We start from the raw sequence: 21,370 nt of genomic DNA, 5'->3' as shown, positions 1-21,370 counted from the left end.
CTGTGCACTGGCAGAAGTTGGCAGAGTAGACACTGTAGGCCTGACACACACGCTTGAAGACAACTAACTGCTATTCAATCTATTACAGTCAAAATTGTATTTTTTTTTTAAATGTACACTACTGTTACACCAGATATGAGTTGCACTGGTGTGACACTGTGCCCTGGCAGGCCCTGAAACGCACACGTGTGAAGGAAACTGACTGCTATTATTTCAAAGTCAAATTTCTAGTTTTTTTTTAACCCCTTAATGACCGAGGACGTACAACATACGTCCTCAGAAAAAATACAGTTAACGCCTGAGGAAGTATGGCGTACGTCCTCGGTTTGAAAAGCAGCTGGAAGCGATCCTGATTGCTTCCAGCTGCTTTCCGGTTATTGCAGGATGCCTCAATATCGAGGCATCCTGCAATAACAAATTTTACCCCTCCGGTGCAGAGAGAGCCACTCTGTAGCCCTCTCTGCACCGGGCATCGATGGCCGCATTCGTTGGTGGGTGGGAGCTGAAGTGGGAGGCGGTGGGCGGCCATCGATGCGGTCCTTGTCAGAGAGGGGGGCGGGATCGGGGGCGGGATCGCCAGGGGCGCATGCGTGCATGGGAGGAGGTGGGTGGGCGTGTGCACGGGGAGGGAGCAGGTGGGAACCGCTACACTACAGAAAAAAATGTTTTTATAAGTGGGAGAAAGGGGTGCAAAATATTTAGTACTTGGAAATCTAAGTGATCTGGGAGCGGTTGGGGGATTGGTCTTGGGGGGGGAAGGAAGCTACACTGCAGAAAAATTAAATAAAAATAAAAAAAAAAACATTTTAGTTGCAGACAGCTGCAGACAGCTGCCAGTACCCAATATGGCCCCCAATAAGGCAGAGGGGGAGGGTTAGGAAGCTGTTTTGGGGGGGATCAGGGCGGTTGGGGGCTAAGGGGGTTATCCTACACAACAGCATATGTAAATATGCTAAATATATATATATATATATAAAAAAGATACTATTTATTTTAGTACTGGCATACTTTCTGCCAGTACTTAAGATGGCGGGGACAATTGTGGGGTGGGGGAGGGAAGAGAGCTCTTTGGGAGGGATCAGGGGGTCTGATGTGTCAGGTGGGAAGCTGATCTCTACACTAAAGCTAAAATTAACCCTGCAAGCTCCCTACAAGCTACCTAATTAACCCCTTCACTGCTGGGCATAATTCATGTGCTGTGCGCAGTTGCATTTAGTGGCCTTCTAACTACCAAAAAGCAACGCCAAAGCCATATATGTCTGCTATTTCTGAACAAAGGGGATCCCAGAGAAGCATTTACAACCATTTGTGCCATAATTGCACAAGCTGTTTATAAATAATTTCAGTGAGAAACCTAAAGTTTGTGAAAAAGTTGACTATTTTTTTTTTATTTGATCGCATTTGGCGGTGAAATGGTGGCATGAAATATACCAAAATGGGCCTAGATCAATACTTGGGGTTGTCTACTACACTACACTAAAGCTAAAATTAACCCTACAAACTCCCTACAAGCTCCCTAATTAACCCTTGCACTGCTGAGCATAATACACAAGTGGTGCGCAGCGGCATTTAGCGGCCTTCTAATTACCAAAAAGCAATGCCAAAGCCATATATGTCTGCTATTTCTGAAAAAAAGGGATCCCAGAGAAGCATTTACAACCATTTGTGCCATAATAAAATTTGGAAAAATGTAACGTTTTTTTTTATTTGATCGCATTTGGCGGTGAAATGGTGGCATTAAATATACCAAGATGGGCCTAGATCAATACTTTGGGTTGTCTACTACACTACACTAAATCTAAAATTACCCCAAAAAGCTCCCTTCATGCTCCCTAATTAACCCCTTCACTGCTGGACATAATACGCGTGTGGTGCGCAGTGGCATTTAGCGGCCTTCTAATTATCAAAAAGCAACGTCAAAGCCATATATGTCTGCTATTTCTGAACAAAGAGGATCACAGAGAAAAATGTACAACCATTTATGCCATAATTGCACAAGCTATTTGTAAATAATTTCAGTGAGAAACCTAAAGTTTGTTAAAAAATTGTGAAAAAAGTGAACAATTTTTTTTATTTGATCGCATTTGGTGGTGAAATGGTGGCATGAAATATACCAAAATGGGCCTAGATAAATATTTTGGGATGTCTTCTAAAAAAAAATATATACATGTCAAGGGATATTCAGGGATTCCTGACAGATATCAGTGTTCCAATATATTTATGGCCCTATAACTTGCAAAAAAGCAAAGAACATGTAAACATTGGGTATTTCTAAACTCAGGACAAATTTAGAAACTATTTAGCATGGGTGTTTTTTGGTGGTTGTAGATGAGTAACAGATTTTGGGGGTCAAAGTTAGAAAAAGTGTGTTTTTTTCCATTTTTTTCCTCATATTTTATAGTTTTTTTTTATAGTAAATTATAGGATATGATGAAAATAATGGTACCTTTAGAAAGTCCATTAAAGTCCATTAAATGGCGAGAAAAACAGTATATAATATGTGTGGGTACAGTAAACGAGTAAGAGAAAAATTACAGCTAAACACAAAAACCGCAGAAATGTAAAAATAGCCTTGGTCCCAAACGGACAGAAAATGGAAAAGTGCTGTGGTCATTAAGGGGTTAATGTACACTACTGTTACACCAGATATGAGTTGCACTGGTGTGACACTGGAGGAAACTGACTGCTATTATTTCACACTCAAAAAAGTGTTTTTTTTTTTTTAAATGTACACTACTGTTACACCAGATATGAGTGGTGGCACTGGGCAAGTGGGCACAGTATACGCTGTGAGCCTGACACACACGCTGGCAGGCAGGCAACTGCAATTAGAAAAAAAAAGCAGACTGATGTTCTAGACCTAAAAAGGGCTTTTTGGGGTGCTGTCCTTACAGCAGAGATCAGATGAGTCCTTCAGGACTGTAGTGAACACTGAATACACTAGCCTAGCTATCGATTTCCCTATTAAATCAGCAGCAGCTACATTGTCCCTCCTCTCACTAAGAATGCAGCTTCCAAATGAATCTAAAATGAATGCTGTCCAGGAGGTAGGAGGGTCTGGGAGGGAGGGTCTGCTGCTGATTGGCTGGAATGTGTCTGCTGACTGTGAGGTACAGGGTCAACGTTTTACTCAATGATGACGAATAGGGGGCGGATCGAACATCGCAGACCTTGCCGCATGGATGAAGACCTCTTGCCACCTAGATGGCCGGACTTCAGGAACTGTAAGTGGATCGTCGGGGGTTAGTGTTAGGATTTTTAAAACTTTTTTGGGTGGGTTTTTTTTTAGTTTAGGGTTTGGGCTTTTCTTAAAAGAGCTGAATGCCTTTTTCAGGGCAAGCAAAAGAGCTGAATGCCATTTTAAGGGTAATGCCCATACAAATGCCCTTTTCAGGGTAATGGGCAGCTTAGGTTTTTGTTAAAGTTAGGTTTATTATTTTGGGGGGTTGGTTGGGTGTTGGGTTTTACTGTTGGGGCTCTTTGTGTTATTTTTACAGGTTAAAGAGCTGATTTCTTTGGGGCAATGCACCACAAAAGGCCATTTTAAGGGCTATTAGTAGTTTATTGTAGGCTAGGGTTTTTTTTTTTTATTTTGGGTGGGCTTTTTAATTTTTATAGGGCTATTAGATTAGGCATAATTCTTTTTTTTATCATTTCATTTGTTATTTTTCATAATTTAGTGTTTGATATGTTTTGTAATTTAGTATTTTTAAATTTTTGTAATTAGATACTTTGTAATTTTTTTAGTAGTGTTAGGATTTTTTTAACGTGTATTTTAGTTTTCTTTAATTGGTAGTTAGTTTAATTTTAGTTTAATAGTTATATTAGTTTAATTGTTAGTTTAAACTTAGTTTTTTAATTTGACAGGTAAGTTTTAATTTAATTTAAGTTAGGGAAATTGCAATTTTAATATAAAGTTAGGGTAGCGTTAAGTTTAGGGGTTACTAGTTTAAATTAGTTTATTGCGATGTGGAGGCTTTCAGTTTAGGGGTTAATAGTTTAATTTAGTATATTTCATTGTGGGGGGCTTGCGGTTTAGGGTTTAATAGGTTAATTATAGTGGCAGCAGTGTCGGCGAGCGGCATAATAGGGGTTAATAACTTTAGTATAGTAGGGGCGATGTGGGCGGGTGGCAGATTAGGGGTTAATATTTAAATAGTGTTTGCAATGTGGGAGGGCCTAGGTTTAGGGATTTATAGGTAGTTTATCGGTGTTAGTGTACTTTGTAACAGTCTAGTTATGAGTTTTGTGTAACAGTTTTGCTGTACAAACATCATACAATGAATGCCTTATAAAGTCAGGGATAAACATGTCAATATAAAGGAAACAATAACAGTAGTAAGACAATGTATACAGATATCCATGTATAGTAATAGCAAGGCTTCTCAAACCTCTGTTTTATAATATTTTTATCTTAATTGGCAGACTAATTGGCAGGCCATTTATGGACCGTTTTAGGTGAGTTAATTGAATCATATATGTTAGTCTGAAGGACAGCCACTTTTGGGCTTTATAGTAGTTGGAGGGAAACAGCGGGTAAGCACCGCTTGGAGTATGGAAGGAGGAGGGGGGGGGGAGCGGAGGTTTCTGAGTTGGCTCTAGAGAATGTTGTGCAATTAAGTAACATAATACCTAGATCTCTTAAGTAGTAATATTGACGCTTCAAGTGAAAAGACATCCAAACCACAATGACTAAGCCTTTGAGAGCATACATGGGGGGGTGGAACTGATATTGAAATGGTGAGTGAAATAGATAGTAGTTATGGATAGACATCCATGGGCCATGTAGTACTATGAAGTAATATAATTTGCACTATGGGCATCCCATATGAAAAAACTGGAACACAATAGCCTAAAAGTATTATAGCAATTTACCCCCAGATCTTAGGCAATTATTTTATCATATATCTTATGTTTTGGGAACCATATTCGCCCAAGATGTTATATTAGTTAGAGAGTTAATAAATGAAATGAATTATAATGCTAGGCAATTTGGCAATCTAGTTGTGGGTACATCCTGAGAACTGCTAGCAACCCGGTATTGGGTAGCACAGTAGGGGTTATATGATACACTAAAAGGAGTATAATATAAAATAGTAGAAGATATGGGTACCGAATGCATGGATGGGAACCGTATTATGGATGTACCCTGGCTTACTATGTGAGAGCTATGCATAAACATAAGCTCATAGTGAAATATAGGTTAAAATGTTAAATTAGCAACCCTCTGTAGGGGACTGAAGCTGTCTCAATTAAATGAAATGGAAATATAGAGCCTAGTTATACAAGTATATAGTATAAATACGTTAATGAGGCATACAGAGGATACATATCATAACCGTAAGCAACAACTTAGCCATTAAAAAGAGTTATGCTAATTATTAGAAAAACCTGCATATAATTAATATGGGGTATAGCTAGCGAAAAGGCTAAATCCTAATATAGGGGTTGATATGGCAATATCTTGCAAACAATATATTCATCAATGAATTCATATCCTAGGCTGGAGATAGGCACCGTTTCAGTATGCCAATGCATCAGATTGGAGTCATACTATTTAGAAATCTACAACCATCCAGTTATGTATAGTGCTAGTATAATACTGCCTGGTGCCACTCTATATAGGACAATGTAGAGGAAGAGCTTGTTAATTAGGCAGAATCATATAGCTTCCGTGAGTACCAAAATGTTATAATAAAAGTATCTTAAGTAAAACCGTGCCAATATCTAGAAAATGGAAATAGGATAACACGCTGAATAAAGTGTAATAAAAGTCAGCCTAAAACATCAATTACAGTATTCTGCAGAAAATATAATAGTGCAGGGTAAAGGTTAACCTTGTGAGTTATAACTTTTAACTTATAAAGAGAGAAGGATAAGGAGCGAACTACAGTCAAGCACCTGTGTACATGAGTAGAACATGTTTATAACAGACATATAGTATAAATGTAGGTATCTGCTATTGTTTAGAAAACACAGACAGCCTTTAACAAACTATGAGAACGCCCTGTGAATAAGCATTAGATGAATAATTATTAATTGCAGTATTGAGAAGACAAGTTCATCAGGCGAGCAAGCCTTCATATATCTTAAAACCGATATACTGTCATGCAAAGAGACTTCCAGAGTTATAAAGGAGCTATAAGTCCTAACGTATCTGCAAGACATGACTACTATGGTCCTTTGTATTCTGTATTTTTCAGGTCCCATGTCTATCCAACTCCAGCCCGGCAAATACTGTAGTGGAATTTTACAGATAGCCCCCCATGAGACTCCATGTTTCTCAAATCGCAGGCTGAAAATAGTGGCTCTTCCCCACCACAGTTTCCGCAGTTATCCTTAGGGCAGTCTGTTGTATAGGATTTAATTGAAGAACAGAGAGGCTTAGAGTTTATACTCGCCAGACCGTACACATTGCTGATGTCAGGTGTCTTTCTTCCTGCCTTTAGTAGGAAGTGCCCATTTGCCAATGAGCATTATAGAAAATATAGTCAATAGTCATGACCATAAAATACATGAATGATACTGCTTACTAGTTTTAATTTAAATGTAGTCAATTTTTACTTCAACTAGATACATTTTATATATATATATATATAAACTCTACAATATACTTTCATAATTTATTGTGTCCCCTTTTCCTGTAATTCCATTCTGAAATTGTGAACTTTTCAGTTCTTGTTAGAAATTAAAGTGCAGAACATTGTTCTATTCCACACAAACATTGGCTGCACGCTCTAGTGACCTATTTATAACTGTGTCCCTAATGCACAGTCTAGTGACCTATATATAACTGTCTCTAATTGGCCACAGCAGAGAAGGTAACCTAAGTTGCAAAGACACTGAAACTTTACTTTATTTTGTCACTATTTAAACAGAAAATGAAATATTAAAAAATACATCTACATGTTATTCTCAGATTAATGTTTTCTTTGAATAGATCATTCTATCTAGCATTTATTTATTGTTTAATGTCCCTTTAAAGGGACAGTAAAGTAAAAAAAAATATGTTTCATGATTTAAATAGGGCATGTAATTTTAAACAACTTTCCAATTTACTTTTATTACCAATTTTGCTTTGTTCACTTGGTATTCTTAGTTGAAAGCTAAATCTAGGAGGTTCATGTGCAAATTTCTTAGACCTTAAAGACTGCCTCTAATCTGAAAGCATTTTGACAGTTTTTCACCACTAGAGGGCGTTAGTTCATGTGTTTCATATAGATAACATTGAGCTCAGGCACGTGAAGCTCCTAGGAGTCGGCAATGATTGGCTAAAAATGCAAGTCTGTCAAAAGAACTGAAATAAGGGGGCAGTTTGCAGAGGCATAGATATAAGGTAATCACAGAGGTAAAAAGTATATTATTATAACTGTGTTGGTTATGCAAAATTGAGGAATGGGTAATAAAGGGATTATCTACCTTTTTAAACAACAATTCTTAATATGTGAGATAATAAAAATTGAGCACAATGATCTTTTAAGGGACAATACACATCCAGTCTCAACATGTTTATAACAAATTAACATCCTCTTTACTGCAATTCGTTTTAAATAACCAAACTACACCCAACATTTGCCTTATTTGGGCGAGCCAATTATGGCTTTAATCCACAGACATAAAGGCTACAAAAACATAAAGCTATTATAAGGTACAGCGTTTTTCAGTTGTTATTTAATAAAGCTAATTAGGGACAAGCATGTAACCGAGTTGACCTTGAGAAGTCAGTAAAAAAACAAAGTGAAGGAGAAATACTTTCCACTAATACGTTTTTTTACTGCAGCGCTTGTCTAGCCAATAGCTGGATACCTTCACATCACAAAGCTTGAAAGGAAAATTAAATGACAACAGCATTACACTTAAAAGGTGAGTGACTTTGTTATATACTGTATATATACTGTATATAAAGACATATCACAGATCTAACATTTCAAAGTACAGAAAAAGAAAGTATGTTTGCTCAGATGACCAGGAGGTCACTTCAAAAGAGTCTTTGGTTATATGGTCTTCTCAGATTAATATCTCTAACTTAAAGCTGCCCTGAAAAACTTCCTAATATATAACGACCCCCTGTGGTGACAAGACTTTCTGCAGTGGTCAGTAATTGAAGTATAGCAAAAATCTTTAGGATAAAGTAATTAACACAGGCATATGAAAAACAAATGATGGAACAGAGATCCCTTTGAAGGTCTGAATCCACACATAAGTCTGGAAAAGTTACTAGCTCATAATGCCAGCCTATGAAAAAACAATATATGTAAGTCTAGGGAAAAATGTCTAATGCCTAGCACAACTATGATGTGAATTAAATAAATAGCTGTATTGGAGATATTTAAAATGTTAAACAAATTATATTTAGGAAAAAATATTAAGGTTTCTAAAATATGACTGACACATACCTATACTAATGTAATGCATTATTTATATCATACATATGTTTTTATGTACTCAGTATTAAAAGTAATGTCCTCAGGATATGGAATATATTTATATTAAATGGAATAAAAAACCCAAAATATAAATATATATATAAATAATTAGTTCCCTCAGAATTCAACTTCTAATTACATGTATGTATGTGATATAAAAATGACTAGAAAGTGGAACAATATACATTGATATTATTTTACATTTCTGAAACTGCTATTAAATATAGTATAACAACTTAAATATTACATTATAATTACTTAACCTTCAATCAAATTAAATCAAACATGAAAATGACCTACATTGTTTTTTAAAGCAAGGAAATCATAGTGTGTTTAAATAGACACTTTATAAAAAATATATAAAAGGAAATGTACACTTCTGTATTTGGAGTAGCATTAAATATATTTAATAATAAAGAACTCCATTCAAGGAACTTCCCCCCAGTAGTCGATCGAAAAAATGCAGCCCAGGTATTTTATTATGGAGAATTTAATTATCAGTGGCCTATGGAGAGATTAGTTCAGACTCAGAGTGTCCCTCATTGAATGATTCTAGTAATGGAGGAGGAGTTTGTCACTAACAAAAACTCTTTGGCACATGGGAAAAAGGGGCCCTTAGTTCTTGGCCCTTCCTGGCTGACTTGACTGATTCCTGCTGCCTGAGTCACTTTTTTGCTTACATGACACTAGTGTGCAAACACAGGTCTTGTAAGACAAAGGCCTGTTGGAACCCTCTTTCTGCAAAATAGATTATTGGGCTCAATTCATTTCTAAATTGTGGATACCTCCTTATATGACTTGAGTGAAGAACTCTTGTGTGTTGGAACTCTCAAACATTGTTTAAACTGCTAACTGGTAACGTATAAAAAGGAAAGATAATTAATAGTTTGAAGCTAATGCTCTTTATAGCAATAGTATAATAATTGAAGCTGTGTTTAAAAAGTGTATTTTATATTTATAATTTAATTTTACATAGGACCAGGGTATTTTAGACAATAATTATATTTGGCATCAAGTAACTTTCCTTATTGAGAAAAAGGGTTAGGCATTAATATTCACAAATTGATTTGAAGTTACTGTAATATATATTAGAAATTGCATGGGGAAAAGTAGGCTATATTGTATTTAGTATTGCTGCATTGATTAATCTATTAGTCCTAGATTTGGAGTTCGGGCGGTAAAAGGGCTGTTAACGCTCCGCGGGCTTTTTCTGGCCGACACCATAAAATTAACTCTGGTATCGAGAGTTCAAACAAATGCTGCGTTAGGCTCCAAAAAAGGGAGCGTAGAGAATTTTTTACCGCAAATGCAACTCTCGATACCAGAGTGCTTACGGACGCGGCCGGCCTCAAAAAACGTGCTCGTGCACGATTCTCCCATAGGAAACAATGGGACTGTTTGAGCTGAAAAAAAACCTAACACCTGCAAAAAAGCAGCGTTCAGCTCCTAACGCAGCCCCATTGTTTCCTATGGGGAAACACTTCCTACGTCTGCACCTAACACTCTAACATGTACCCCGAGTCTAAACACCCCTACCCTTACACTTATTAACCCCTAATCTGCCGCCCCCGCTATCGCTGACCCCTGCATATTTTTTTTAACCCCTAATCTGCCGCTCCGTAAACCGCCGCAACCTACGTTCTCCCTATGTACCCCTAATCTGCTGCCCTAACATCGCCGACCCCTATATTATATTTATTAACCCCTAATCTGCCCCCCTCAACGTCGCCGACACCTGCCTACACTTATTAACCCCTAATCTGCCGAGCGGACCTGAGCGCTACTATAATAAAGTTATTAACCCCTAATCCGCATCACTAACCCTATCATAAATAGTATTAACCCCTAATCTGCCCTCCCTAACATCGCCGACAGCTACCTTCAATTATTAACCCCTAATCTGCCGAGCGGGACCTCACCGCTATTCTAATAAATGTATTAACCCCTAAAGCTAAGTCAACCCTAACACTAACACCCCCCTAAGTTAAATATAATTTAACATCTAACGAAATAAATTAACTCTTATTAAATAAATTATTCTATTTAAAGCTAAATACTTACCTGTAAAATAAAGTCCTAATATAGCTACAATATAAATTATAATTATATTATAGCTATTTTAGGGATTAATATTTATTTTACAGGCAACTTTGTAATTATTTTAACCAGGTACAATAACTATTAAAATAGTTAAGAACTATTTAATAGTTACCTAGTTAAAATAATAACAAATTTACCTGTAAAATAAATCCTAACCTAAGATATAATTAAACCTAACACTACCCTATCAATAAAATAATTAAATAAACTACCTACAATTACCTACAATTAACCTAACACTACACTATCAATAAATTAATTAAACACAATTCATACAAATAAATACAATTAAATAAACTAGCTAAAGTACAAAAAATAAAAAAGAACTAAGTTACAGAAAATAAAAAAATATTTACAAAACATAAGAAAAATATTACAACAATTTTTAAACTAATTACACCTACTCTAAGCCCCCTAATAAAATAACAAAGCCCCCCAAAATAAAAAAATTCCCTACCCTATTCAAATTAAAAAAGTTACAAGCTCTTTTACCTTACCAGCCCTGAACAGGGCCCTTTGCGGGGCATGCCCCAAGATTTTCAGCTCTTTTGCCTGTAAAAAAAAAACATACAATACCCCCCCCAACATTACAACCCACCACCCACATACCCCTAATCTAACCCAAACCCCCCTTAAATAAACCTAACACTAATCCCCTGAAGATCTTCCTACCTTGTCTTCACCATACCAGGTATCACCGATTCCGTCCTGGCTCCAAGATCTTCATCCAACCCAAGCGGGGGTTGGCGATCCATAATCCGGTCCAGAAGAGGCTCCAAAGTCTTCCTCCTATCCGGCAAGAAGAGGACATCCGGACCGGCAAAACATCTTCTCCAAGCGGCATCTTCGATCTTCTTCCATCCGGAGCGAAGCGGCAGGATCCTGAAGACATCCAGCGCGGGAACATCCATCCGGACCGACGACTGAACGACGAATGACTGTTCCTTTAAGGGACGTCATCCAAGATGGCGTCCCTCGAATTCTGATTGCTGATAGGATTCTATCAGCCAATCGGAATTAAGGTAGGAATTTTCTGATTGGCTGATGGAATCAGCCAATCAGAATCAAGTTCAATCCGATTGGCTGATCCAATCAGCCAATCAGATTGAGCTCGCATTCTATTGGCTGTTCCGATCAGCCAATAGAATGCGGAGCTCAATCTGATTGGCTGATTGGATCGGCCAATCGATTGAACTAGATTCTGATTGGCTGATTCCATCAGCCAATCAGAAAATTCCTACCTTAATTCCGATTGGCTGATAGAATCCTATCAGCCAATCGGAATTCGAGGGACGCCATCTTGGATGACGTCCCCTTAAAGGAACAGTCATTCGTCGTTCAGTCGTCGGTCCGTGATGTTCCGCGCTGGATGTCTTCAGGATCCAGCCGCTTCGCTCCGGATGGAAGAAGATCGAAGATGCCGCTTGGAGAAGATGTTTGCCGGTCCAGATGTCCTCTTCTTGCCGGATAGGAGGAAGACTTTGGAGCCTCTTCTGGACCGGATTATGGATCGCCAACCCCCGCTTGGGTTGGATGAAGATCTTGGAGCCAGGACGGATCGGTGATACCTGGATGGTGAAGACCAGGTAGGAAGATCTTCAGGGGTTAGTGGTTAGGTTTATTAAGGGGGGTTTGGGTTCGATTCGGGGTCTGTGGGTGGTGGGTTGTAATGTTGGGGGGGGGTATTGTATGGTTTTTTTTTACAGGCAAAAGAGCTGAAATTCTTGGGGCATGCCCCGCAAAGGGCCCTGTTCAGGGCTGGTAAGGTAAAAGAGCTTGTAACTTTTTTAATTTAGAATAGGGTAGGGAATTTTTTATTTTGGGGGGCTTTGTTATTTTATTAGGGGGCTTAGAGTAGGTGTAATTAGTTTAAAATTGTTGTAATATTTTTCTTATGTTTGTAAATATTTTTTTTATTTTCTGTAACTTAGTTCTTTTTTTATTTTTTGTACTTTAGCTAGTTTATTTAATTGTATTTATTTGTATGAATTGAGTTAATTAATTTATTGATAGTGTAGTGTTAGGTTAATTGTAGGTAATTGTAGGTAGTTTATTTAATTATTTTATTGATAGGGTAGTGTTAGGTTTAAATTATATCTTAGGTTAGGATTTATTTTACAGGGTAAATTTGTTATTATTTTAACTAGGTAACTATTAAATAGTTCTTAACTATTTAATAACTATTGTACCTGGTTAAAATAAATTACAAAGTTGCCTGTAAAATAAATATTAATCCTAAAATAGCTATAAAAATAATTATAATTTATATTGTAGCTATATTAGGAATTATTTTACAGGTAAGTATTTAGCTTTAAATAGGAATAATTTATTTAATAAGAACTTAATTTATTTCGTTAGATGTAAATTATATTTAACTTAGGGGGGTGTTAGTGTTAGGGGTTAGACTTAGCTTTAGGGGTTAATACATTTATAGAATAGCGGTGAGGTCCGCTCGGCAGATTAGGGGTTAATAATTGAAGGTAGCTGTCGGCGATGGTAGGGAGGGCAGATTAGGGGTTAATACTATTTATGATAGGGTTAGTGATGCGGATTAGGGGTTAATAACTTTATTATAGTAGCGCTCAGGTCCGCTCGGCAGATTAGGGGGTTAATAAGTGTAGGCAGGGTGTCGGCGACGTTGAGGGGGGCAGATTAGGGGTAATAAATATAATATAGGGGTCGTCGGGGGGTGTTAGGGGTAGCAGATTAGGGGTACATAGGGAGTAACGTAGGTGGCAGGGCGCTTTGCGGTCGAAGATTAGGGGTTAATCATTTTAAGTAGCTGGCGGCGACGTTGTGGGGGGCAAGATTAGGGGTTAATAAATGTAATACAGGGTCGGCGGGGTTAGGGGCAGCAGATTAGGGGTATATAAGTATAACGTAGGTGGCGGTCGGCAGATTAGGGGTTAAAAATTTTAATCGAGTGGCGGCGATGTGGGGGGACCTCGGTTTAGGGGTACATAGGTAGTTTATGGGTGTTAGTGTACTTTAGGGTACAGCTAGTTAAGAGCTTTATGAACCGGCGTTAGCCAGAAAGCTCTTAACTCCTGCTATTTTCAGGCGGGCTGGAATCTTGTCGTTAGAGCTCTAACGCTCACTTCAGAAACGACTCTAAATACCAGCGTTAGAAAGATCCATTGAAAAGATAGGATACGCAATTGACGTAAGGGGATCTGCGGTATGGAAAAGTCGCGGCTGAAAAGTGAGCGTTAGACCCTTTAATCACTACTCCAAATACCAGCGGGCGCCCAAAACCAGCGTTAGGAGCCTCTAACGCTGGTTTTGACGGCTACCGCCGAACTCCAAATCTAGGCCTTAGTTTGCCTATACGCTTTTAAATCTCTCTGGACGGTTTAATTGAAGTCATACACAAGTATTGTGGGCTAAACAGTTGAATTCTATTTTCCTGGAAATTCTATTAGATCTATTGAGATTTGGTAAGATCTGTACTGTAACATTTGAATTATATTTGCTAACCAAGTATTTTTAAATAAATAATACATGTTTTTGGCACTAGATTAACGTTACTGGCTAACTATAAATTGTTCAAGTAAACTTCAAGTGGGATATTTGATAAGTAATTCATTTTGAGTTAAGATAAATTTATTTATACTATTGTGTCCATATATAGGATAACAGACAATTAAATTGAAAATTAATTCATCTTAATATTCCTATAGTTGGCTTTTACATTTAATATTGTAATAATTAGACATATATATTTGGTCATCATCAATACCCTATTCACTGCATAAATGTAATCCATGTGTTCATAGAAAGTAAATGGTCAGAATTTAGGAATTATGTTTAATTTGAGATTAAATATTAATAATTGATAAATAATTTTATTGTCATTAATTTCTAGATATCTCAATAGTATTTTTTTAAATACACTACAGAGATTATATAACATTTCACTGGAGTGTACTGATAAGATTCTACTATATTAATTGGAGATACTGCTGACAATAAATTTATTATTGTTACTAATTATTAATATTCATAATTCTATTAATCAAAACATGTAATTTAACAGTGCCAAGCATCCAATTCTGAGATAATACATCTCAATATTTATCCAAACAACTTCCTGAAGGATGTTTAAATGAATGTTCATATAAGATTTTATGTAAAACCTAGTATACTATAGAGAAGGTATTATAGTTTGAAAAATATCAATTTGACTTTAAATCTATACTGCTAAAAGATTGTAACTTGCCAATTAATCTTAAATTGTAATAAAATTGAATTTAATCAATGTTTATCTCTTTTTAGATTCACTTTTTCGTTGAACTCCATAAATGCACATGAAAAAAAATCTATTAGTGAAAAAATAGTACAAAATATTGACAAAATTAAGTATTTTGCTTACCTCCATTAACATTATACAAATAGAAAATATTTTTTCAGCATCAGTATTTGCTGAAAACATTTCCAAATCCAACACTGGTTAGGCTGCTGAGTGTAAAAATAAAGGGATGCAATATAGGTACTCTGATTGTAGGGCCACCTTGTGTATTATTGCTATAAAATGGAGATTCCATCTCTTTCCTAGTTCATGAAGCCAACCTAGAAAAATTAAATGCAAAAAGGAAAATGTTAGTTGAACAATTTGTCATTGCAGCTTTTCAATATAACAGACCACATTTTAAAGGGACACTGAACCCAAATTTTGTCTTTCATGATTCAGATAGAGCATGCAATTTTAAGCAACTTTCTAGTTTACTCCTATTATAATTTGTTTTCATTCTCTTGCTATCTTTATTTGAAAAGAAAGAATGTAAGTTTAGAAGCCGGCCCATTTTTGGTCCACAACCTGGGTTGTCCTTGATGATTGGACAGCACCAATAAACAAGTGCTGTCCAGGGTAATGAACCAACTTTTGGCTAGCTCCTTAGCTTAGGTGCCTTCTTTTTCAAATAAAGATAGCAAAAGAACAAAGAAAAAATGATAATAGGAGTATACAATACAATAAACTAACTGAATCTTCTTTGATTACAGTCTTCTATATGTTTGATAGCATCTGAAAAATAGCATGATGTTACACTGTAATACTCTTTGTGATTAACTAAAGAATGTACTAAACCTTACACCTCCTACTCCAGTTAGCTGCTCTACCAAACATATAACCATTCCCTAATTCCAAAAAAAAAATAGCGTGGAATCTCTGCTGGAGAAAAAATAAGTGATGAGGATAAGGCTTAGAAAGCTACAACAGTGTATTCCATTCTTCCATACATTTTGGGCCAGATTACAAGTAAAGCGGTATTTAATGATCCAGTTTGCAAGCTAACTCCACTAGAAGTAGGCTTTTTGTGCGCATTGGGTAGCGCTTGTATTACAAGCTGAAAGTAAAAAGTTTTTGCTTGCGCGCTTACCCAATGTGCGCACAAAGCTGAACTTAGGATATCACGTGCGCACAGTATGGCACTCAATCCACTCACTAGCTTACTAACATGAATTAATTAGTTAATTTGCATACCACATAGATGTTACTGATGACAAAAAATACCTGAAACAAAATAACAACTTTTATGGTGCTGTGAATGAAATGACTAGTATAAGGATTTTGGCACCCAGGAAAAGATAGGATTTTGAATGGCGGCCCTCACCCTATTAAAATTGGGGTCTCCTGGTGTATTTGTATGTTGAGGGACATGATAACATTTTAGAGCTCAGAGAAGCTAAAAGTCAACTAATAGATAGGTGATTGCTATTTTATGGAGATGTATTCTGTGCATGGTGTAGGCTGTTTTTTGAGGAACAGGCTCCACATTCAGTGAAAAACATTAGATATGCAATGGCCACTGCTATAGTAATCAAATACTAATGACAAGTATATAAAGAACTGCATGGGAAAGTAGAGTTGCCTATATTTACAAAATGGTGTGTATGTTTTATCGTGGGTTAATATGGGCTCTGAAAATGCCCTTCTCCCCCTCATCATATATTGATCTTGGTGATAACCAGCAATTAGAGTGACATGTGATCCCTCTGTTTCAAACAGGAATCTCACCCCTCCTCAATTTTGAAGTGTATGGGGTACTGAAATAGCTCACCTCTAGTAAAATGCACCTGGTGTCCATTAAGAAAGAGGTTTACTATTTTTTAAGAGACATGTGATGGGCAGATGTGGTTTGCTATCATGACCTCCTCCACCTGGTCTTGCAGCAAAAAAGTAGCCCCCAAGCCACTTCTTGTGCAATGCTGTCACCGTTCTCATGTAGCCAATTGTGCACGAGTGGGGGCTGTCAATCATCCTGATTAGATCGAGATGATTGAAATCTACCACACTTTAGGTGGTGGAGAGTTTAAGTATTAGTGGTCTTAAGACAGCAGCTACTTTACTAGTGTTCCAAGCAATGGGTTAGCCAATAACAAGAGGAACATAAGTGCAGCCACCAATCAGCATTTAGCTTCCAGTAGAACATTGGTGCTCCTGAGCATACCTAGGTATGTTTTTCAGCAAATTAAATACCAGAATTTTAAAAGAGAAAGTTGATAAAAATTGCATACTCTATTTGATCATGGAACATTTAAGTTTGAGTTTACTGTCCCCATTAAAGGTGATCACTCAGATCCTAGAGGGGCAAAGTACATTTTATCTGTAAAAAGTGGATTCTCTTTTTTCAATTTATGGAAAACCTATCTTTATAACACAAAATGGAATGATCTCAAACCAGCGTACTATAATATGTTATTTTTTTTGGGCTAATCACCCTTATTTTAGACATGCACAATCAGGTTAACCCCATCTGTAGTCTCTAACTAATCTTTTACAACTTTTAAGGGCAACTTCAAATACCAATGCATACCCTCCTAATTATTATAAAATATAAGCAACATACACAACAGCAGATAATGGTGATGTGTTGCAATATACTATATATACAGTATACAATAAACATTAACTTTTCATAGCAATGTCACTTCACCCTTCAAGAAGAAGGGTTTTTTGATAAAAACAAATACATGTTATTAGAAAGTTTTTAAAAAATACATTTTAATGCAGAATACTCGCCTCTTGTTTTTCTTGTGATTAAAAACAAAGCAATTTTTGCACCCACATTTAACACAGTATAGTAAGCCTTTGGTGAACAATTTACAAATACAGTTTCAGAAACCCAGTAGTTAAAGGGACATGGAAACCAATATTTTTCTTTCGTGATTTAGAAAGAGCATGTAATTTTTAAACAACTTACTATTTACTTCTATTATCTAATTTGCTTCATTCTCTTGATATCAACTTGCTGAAAAGCATATCTAGATATGCTCAGTAGCTGCTGATTGGTTGCTGCACTAAAGGCCCTTGTGTGACTGGCTCGCACATGTGCATTGCTTATTTCTTCAACAAAGGATATCTAAAGAATTGAGCAAATTAGATAATAGAAGTAAATTGGAAAGTTGTTTAAAATGGCTTGCCTATCTAAATCATGAAAGTTTAATTTTGACTAGACTGTCCCTTTAACCAAGATAAAAATAAAATCACAATCTCCTAAAAATGGTTGAGTGATATAGGTTATATAAAGCAGGCTCTATGTTGCAGATTAATTATGTATTTTCAGAATTGCATTAAATTAACATGCAATTGGGTTTTTCATTTAGTATTTATATTTTTTGTTTGTTTTTGTTTCAACTTTTTGTGATTAATGTACAGTCTTCTTCTCAGGAGATCTTCAAGATGTTTTCTAATTATGATCAAAGGCTAAATTATTTCTGTGTGCCAATCTGGCATTTGTATATCAACCCAATATAGATCTACAAGCGGATGGAGTATCTTGCCTAGAAAGTAGTGTATTCCTATTCTCACGCCTAATTTTTATATTTTCTTTCTCTCTCTTTTCAGCTGATTATTTCTCTCTCACAACTTTTCATTTCACGAACAACTCTTTTACTTTTCTTTAATCATCCAGATGGGTAGCTGATAAGAAAAATAATTGTGAATTTTAATTCCTATATGATATCATTTATTATAAAATAAAACTAAACTATTATAAAATAAAACTAACAACAAAATCTGGACCACAATAGACTTCCACAATTTCAAAACTTTCATTGTATCTGACAATTAAGAATGCTTACAAAAAAGGTTTTTGCTTATCAGGGATGGAATGCCAATTTGAGATGTAAGCATGAGCAATAATATCAAGAACCATATTAATAGGGATTTATACACTGGCTGTAAGCTAAATTGTTGAAATCCACCTATCAGGAACACTCTTCAAGAAAATAAATATGATATTATTTAGCCCTGAAAAACTCGCAAAATATAATTCTCTTAAGCATTTTTTAGGGTTTCAATATCACTGGAAAGGAATTTTACTGCCTCCCAATGACAAGAAAAAGGGGCTCTCACAAACAAATAAACTAATTAGTCATAATGGATGTGGGTCTATTTACTTTAATGCTGTAAACTAATGTAACATACATATTAGAAAAATATAATAAAGTTGCCATATTTAAAGAATGAGTTAATTTCTTTACTTTTTTTTTTACGTTAGTTAAAATATTTTCAATTAAATAAATATTAATATGCCTTATCCTGTTATAAAATTGCATGTATTTGTATTTCTGATACATTGAAGCTGAATGGTACATTAGATGGGAATTCTGATTTTTTTTATTTAAAGTTCTTCAATATTTTTATAATCAAAACACTTAGGACAAAATTACATGTGACTTGTTTGCAAACACCGCTTAAAAGTACATTTTTAACATGGACGGTGTTAGCCACGCGTATAAAAAAAAGTAAAAAGTTAGTGCGCTAGCAAAACACAATACAGGCTAACTTCAAGACTTTCGGATATTGTGACCGTGTTAACTTCTTCCCGGTCAATGGTGCACGCTTTAAAAACAAACAAACACTTATTGCTTGTGCGCTAGCCCAACACTCTGTTAGACAAACAGAGCTAAACCTGAATGCAGTTATGAATATATATTTAAAAAAACAAAGTGAATTTTCTTCTATGTGAAGAACATTGAAATGTGAAATATTTACAGAAAAACACACAAAAAAATATTAAAAATTCAATAAATATTAATATTAATGATTAAAGGTATTTTCTGGTAAGGGCTCCAAAGTGTGTGTGTATGTGTGTATATATATATACAACAGTATATATATATATATATATATATATATATATATATATATATATATATATATAAAAGTATATACATATGTGTATGTATGTGTTTAGATGTATGTACATTTATACATAAACACGTAAATACACATATGTATATATATTTATATTTATACATACATACATTATAGTCCTTCCCATTCAAATACCTTATCATATTCCATACACCTTTTAACCCTTATACATATGTTTTAATGTTTGTATGAATTATTGTAGTGTATATATGAGTGTAACACGTTATTTTCATGGACTTATGTTGTGTTTGGTGCAACATTTTTTCTTTACCTCTTACACTTTACCATAGGTCTTCAGTTTTTGCTAACCTGACGAGTGCAAATTTTGTTTGCTCTCTAGCGCACCCATTTACTTTCAACTTGTAATATGCATACAAATTAGCATGCTAACAATATTGCTAATAGTGTGCCACTTGTAATCTAGCCTTTAGTTTAGTTTCATTGTAAGCCAGAAATGTTGTGAATAGAATAATGCAATTGATGAACTCTATATCTTTATCTATCTATCTATCTATCTATCTATCTCTCTATCCATCTATAAATATATACAGTATATATATATATATATATATATATATACATTTATTTATTTATTTTTATTTTTTTGAACAAAAAAAGAGTACAGTATTTTTTCAAGGCTTTATATTCAGCTAAATATGCAACTTACAGTAATGAATTTCTACTTTTCTATTTTTTAATGTAGTATAATTTAAATACCACTACAATTTACTTGAGTATTTCTTCTTTTATATGTACTTGGATGGATAGATGTTTTTTAATTTTTAAAATTCTACAAACTTCATATAATGTCTAAACATAATTTATAGTCTCAGCAATAAGTACATAGGCATTGTGTTTTCCCTTAAAATATAATTATATATTACAATTATAAATAATAATAAAAAAAAATCATATTATTATCTTTATCATGATGTTGTGTATATATTTAGATATTTGTGGTTGTATTTCTTAGAAAAGAAAATCTCATGATTTCATATAATTTTCTTTGCATATTGATACATAAATAAGATTAATATGCAACTATATTTATATATAACAATTTACAGTACTTTAATGTATATGTAAACAGCACTAGAAAAGGCACTTACTTTGAGGGCTGATTTTTATAGCCTTAGATTCAATGTTGTTTGATACTGACAGAGTCCATTTTCCAGATTTATTTTTCTCTTCTTTGTGTATACACCCAGAGAAAAAAAAAATGAAGGGGAAAAAAATGACAAAAAAAGTAGTGTAATAATGATCCAGTCTTTCTTCTGTTAGTTTATTAGTCAATTTCTAAATTATCACTTGTGTTATCACTCAAATGTGATATTCTATATTTTATTGCTAGTGAAATATTTTATATTGTTATTACTTAAATCTTAAAATTTACTTAAATGATGTTTTAACTATAGACTTTACATACTCAGTGTATCCTGTTTAAACACTGATATAATAAGTAATAAATGCCATTATTTGTTCATTGCCAATGATCAATATATATATAAAAAATGTTATTACAGATGTTAACACAAGTGCTAAATAATATAGAGTCTGGCACAATATATTGGCTAATGTGCTAAATATTCAGTATTACTTTTTGAGCTTTTTTTATCCCATTTTTAATGGCAACGGCATATCGTTTTTCACTGACTGTGATTGGTGAATTTGCAATATGTTTTTA

At 35.0% G+C, this 21,370-nt stretch overlaps 1 protein-coding gene across 1 annotated transcript in view; it reads right to left on the bottom strand.

Moving 5' to 3' along the window:
- The window catches only part of KCNH8 (potassium voltage-gated channel subfamily H member 8), a 484,148-nt gene that overhangs the window by 145,636 nt on the left and 317,142 nt on the right, over nucleotides 1-21,370 (bottom strand). Inside the window, 3 exon segments of the mRNA XM_053715735.1 lie at nucleotides 14,909-14,952; nucleotides 14,954-15,069; nucleotides 15,072-15,095. Of these exon segments, the coding sequence (XP_053571710.1) occupies nucleotides 14,909-14,952; nucleotides 14,954-15,069; nucleotides 15,072-15,095 (184 nt within the window).

The sequence above is a fragment of the Bombina bombina genome, chromosome 5 (assembly GCF_027579735.1).
Source record: "Bombina bombina isolate aBomBom1 chromosome 5, aBomBom1.pri, whole genome shotgun sequence".
NCBI lineage: Eukaryota > Metazoa > Chordata > Amphibia > Anura > Bombinatoridae > Bombina > Bombina bombina.
The sequence above is the reverse complement of the archived record's forward strand: the minus strand, read 5'-3'. Positions and strand labels throughout refer to the sequence as shown.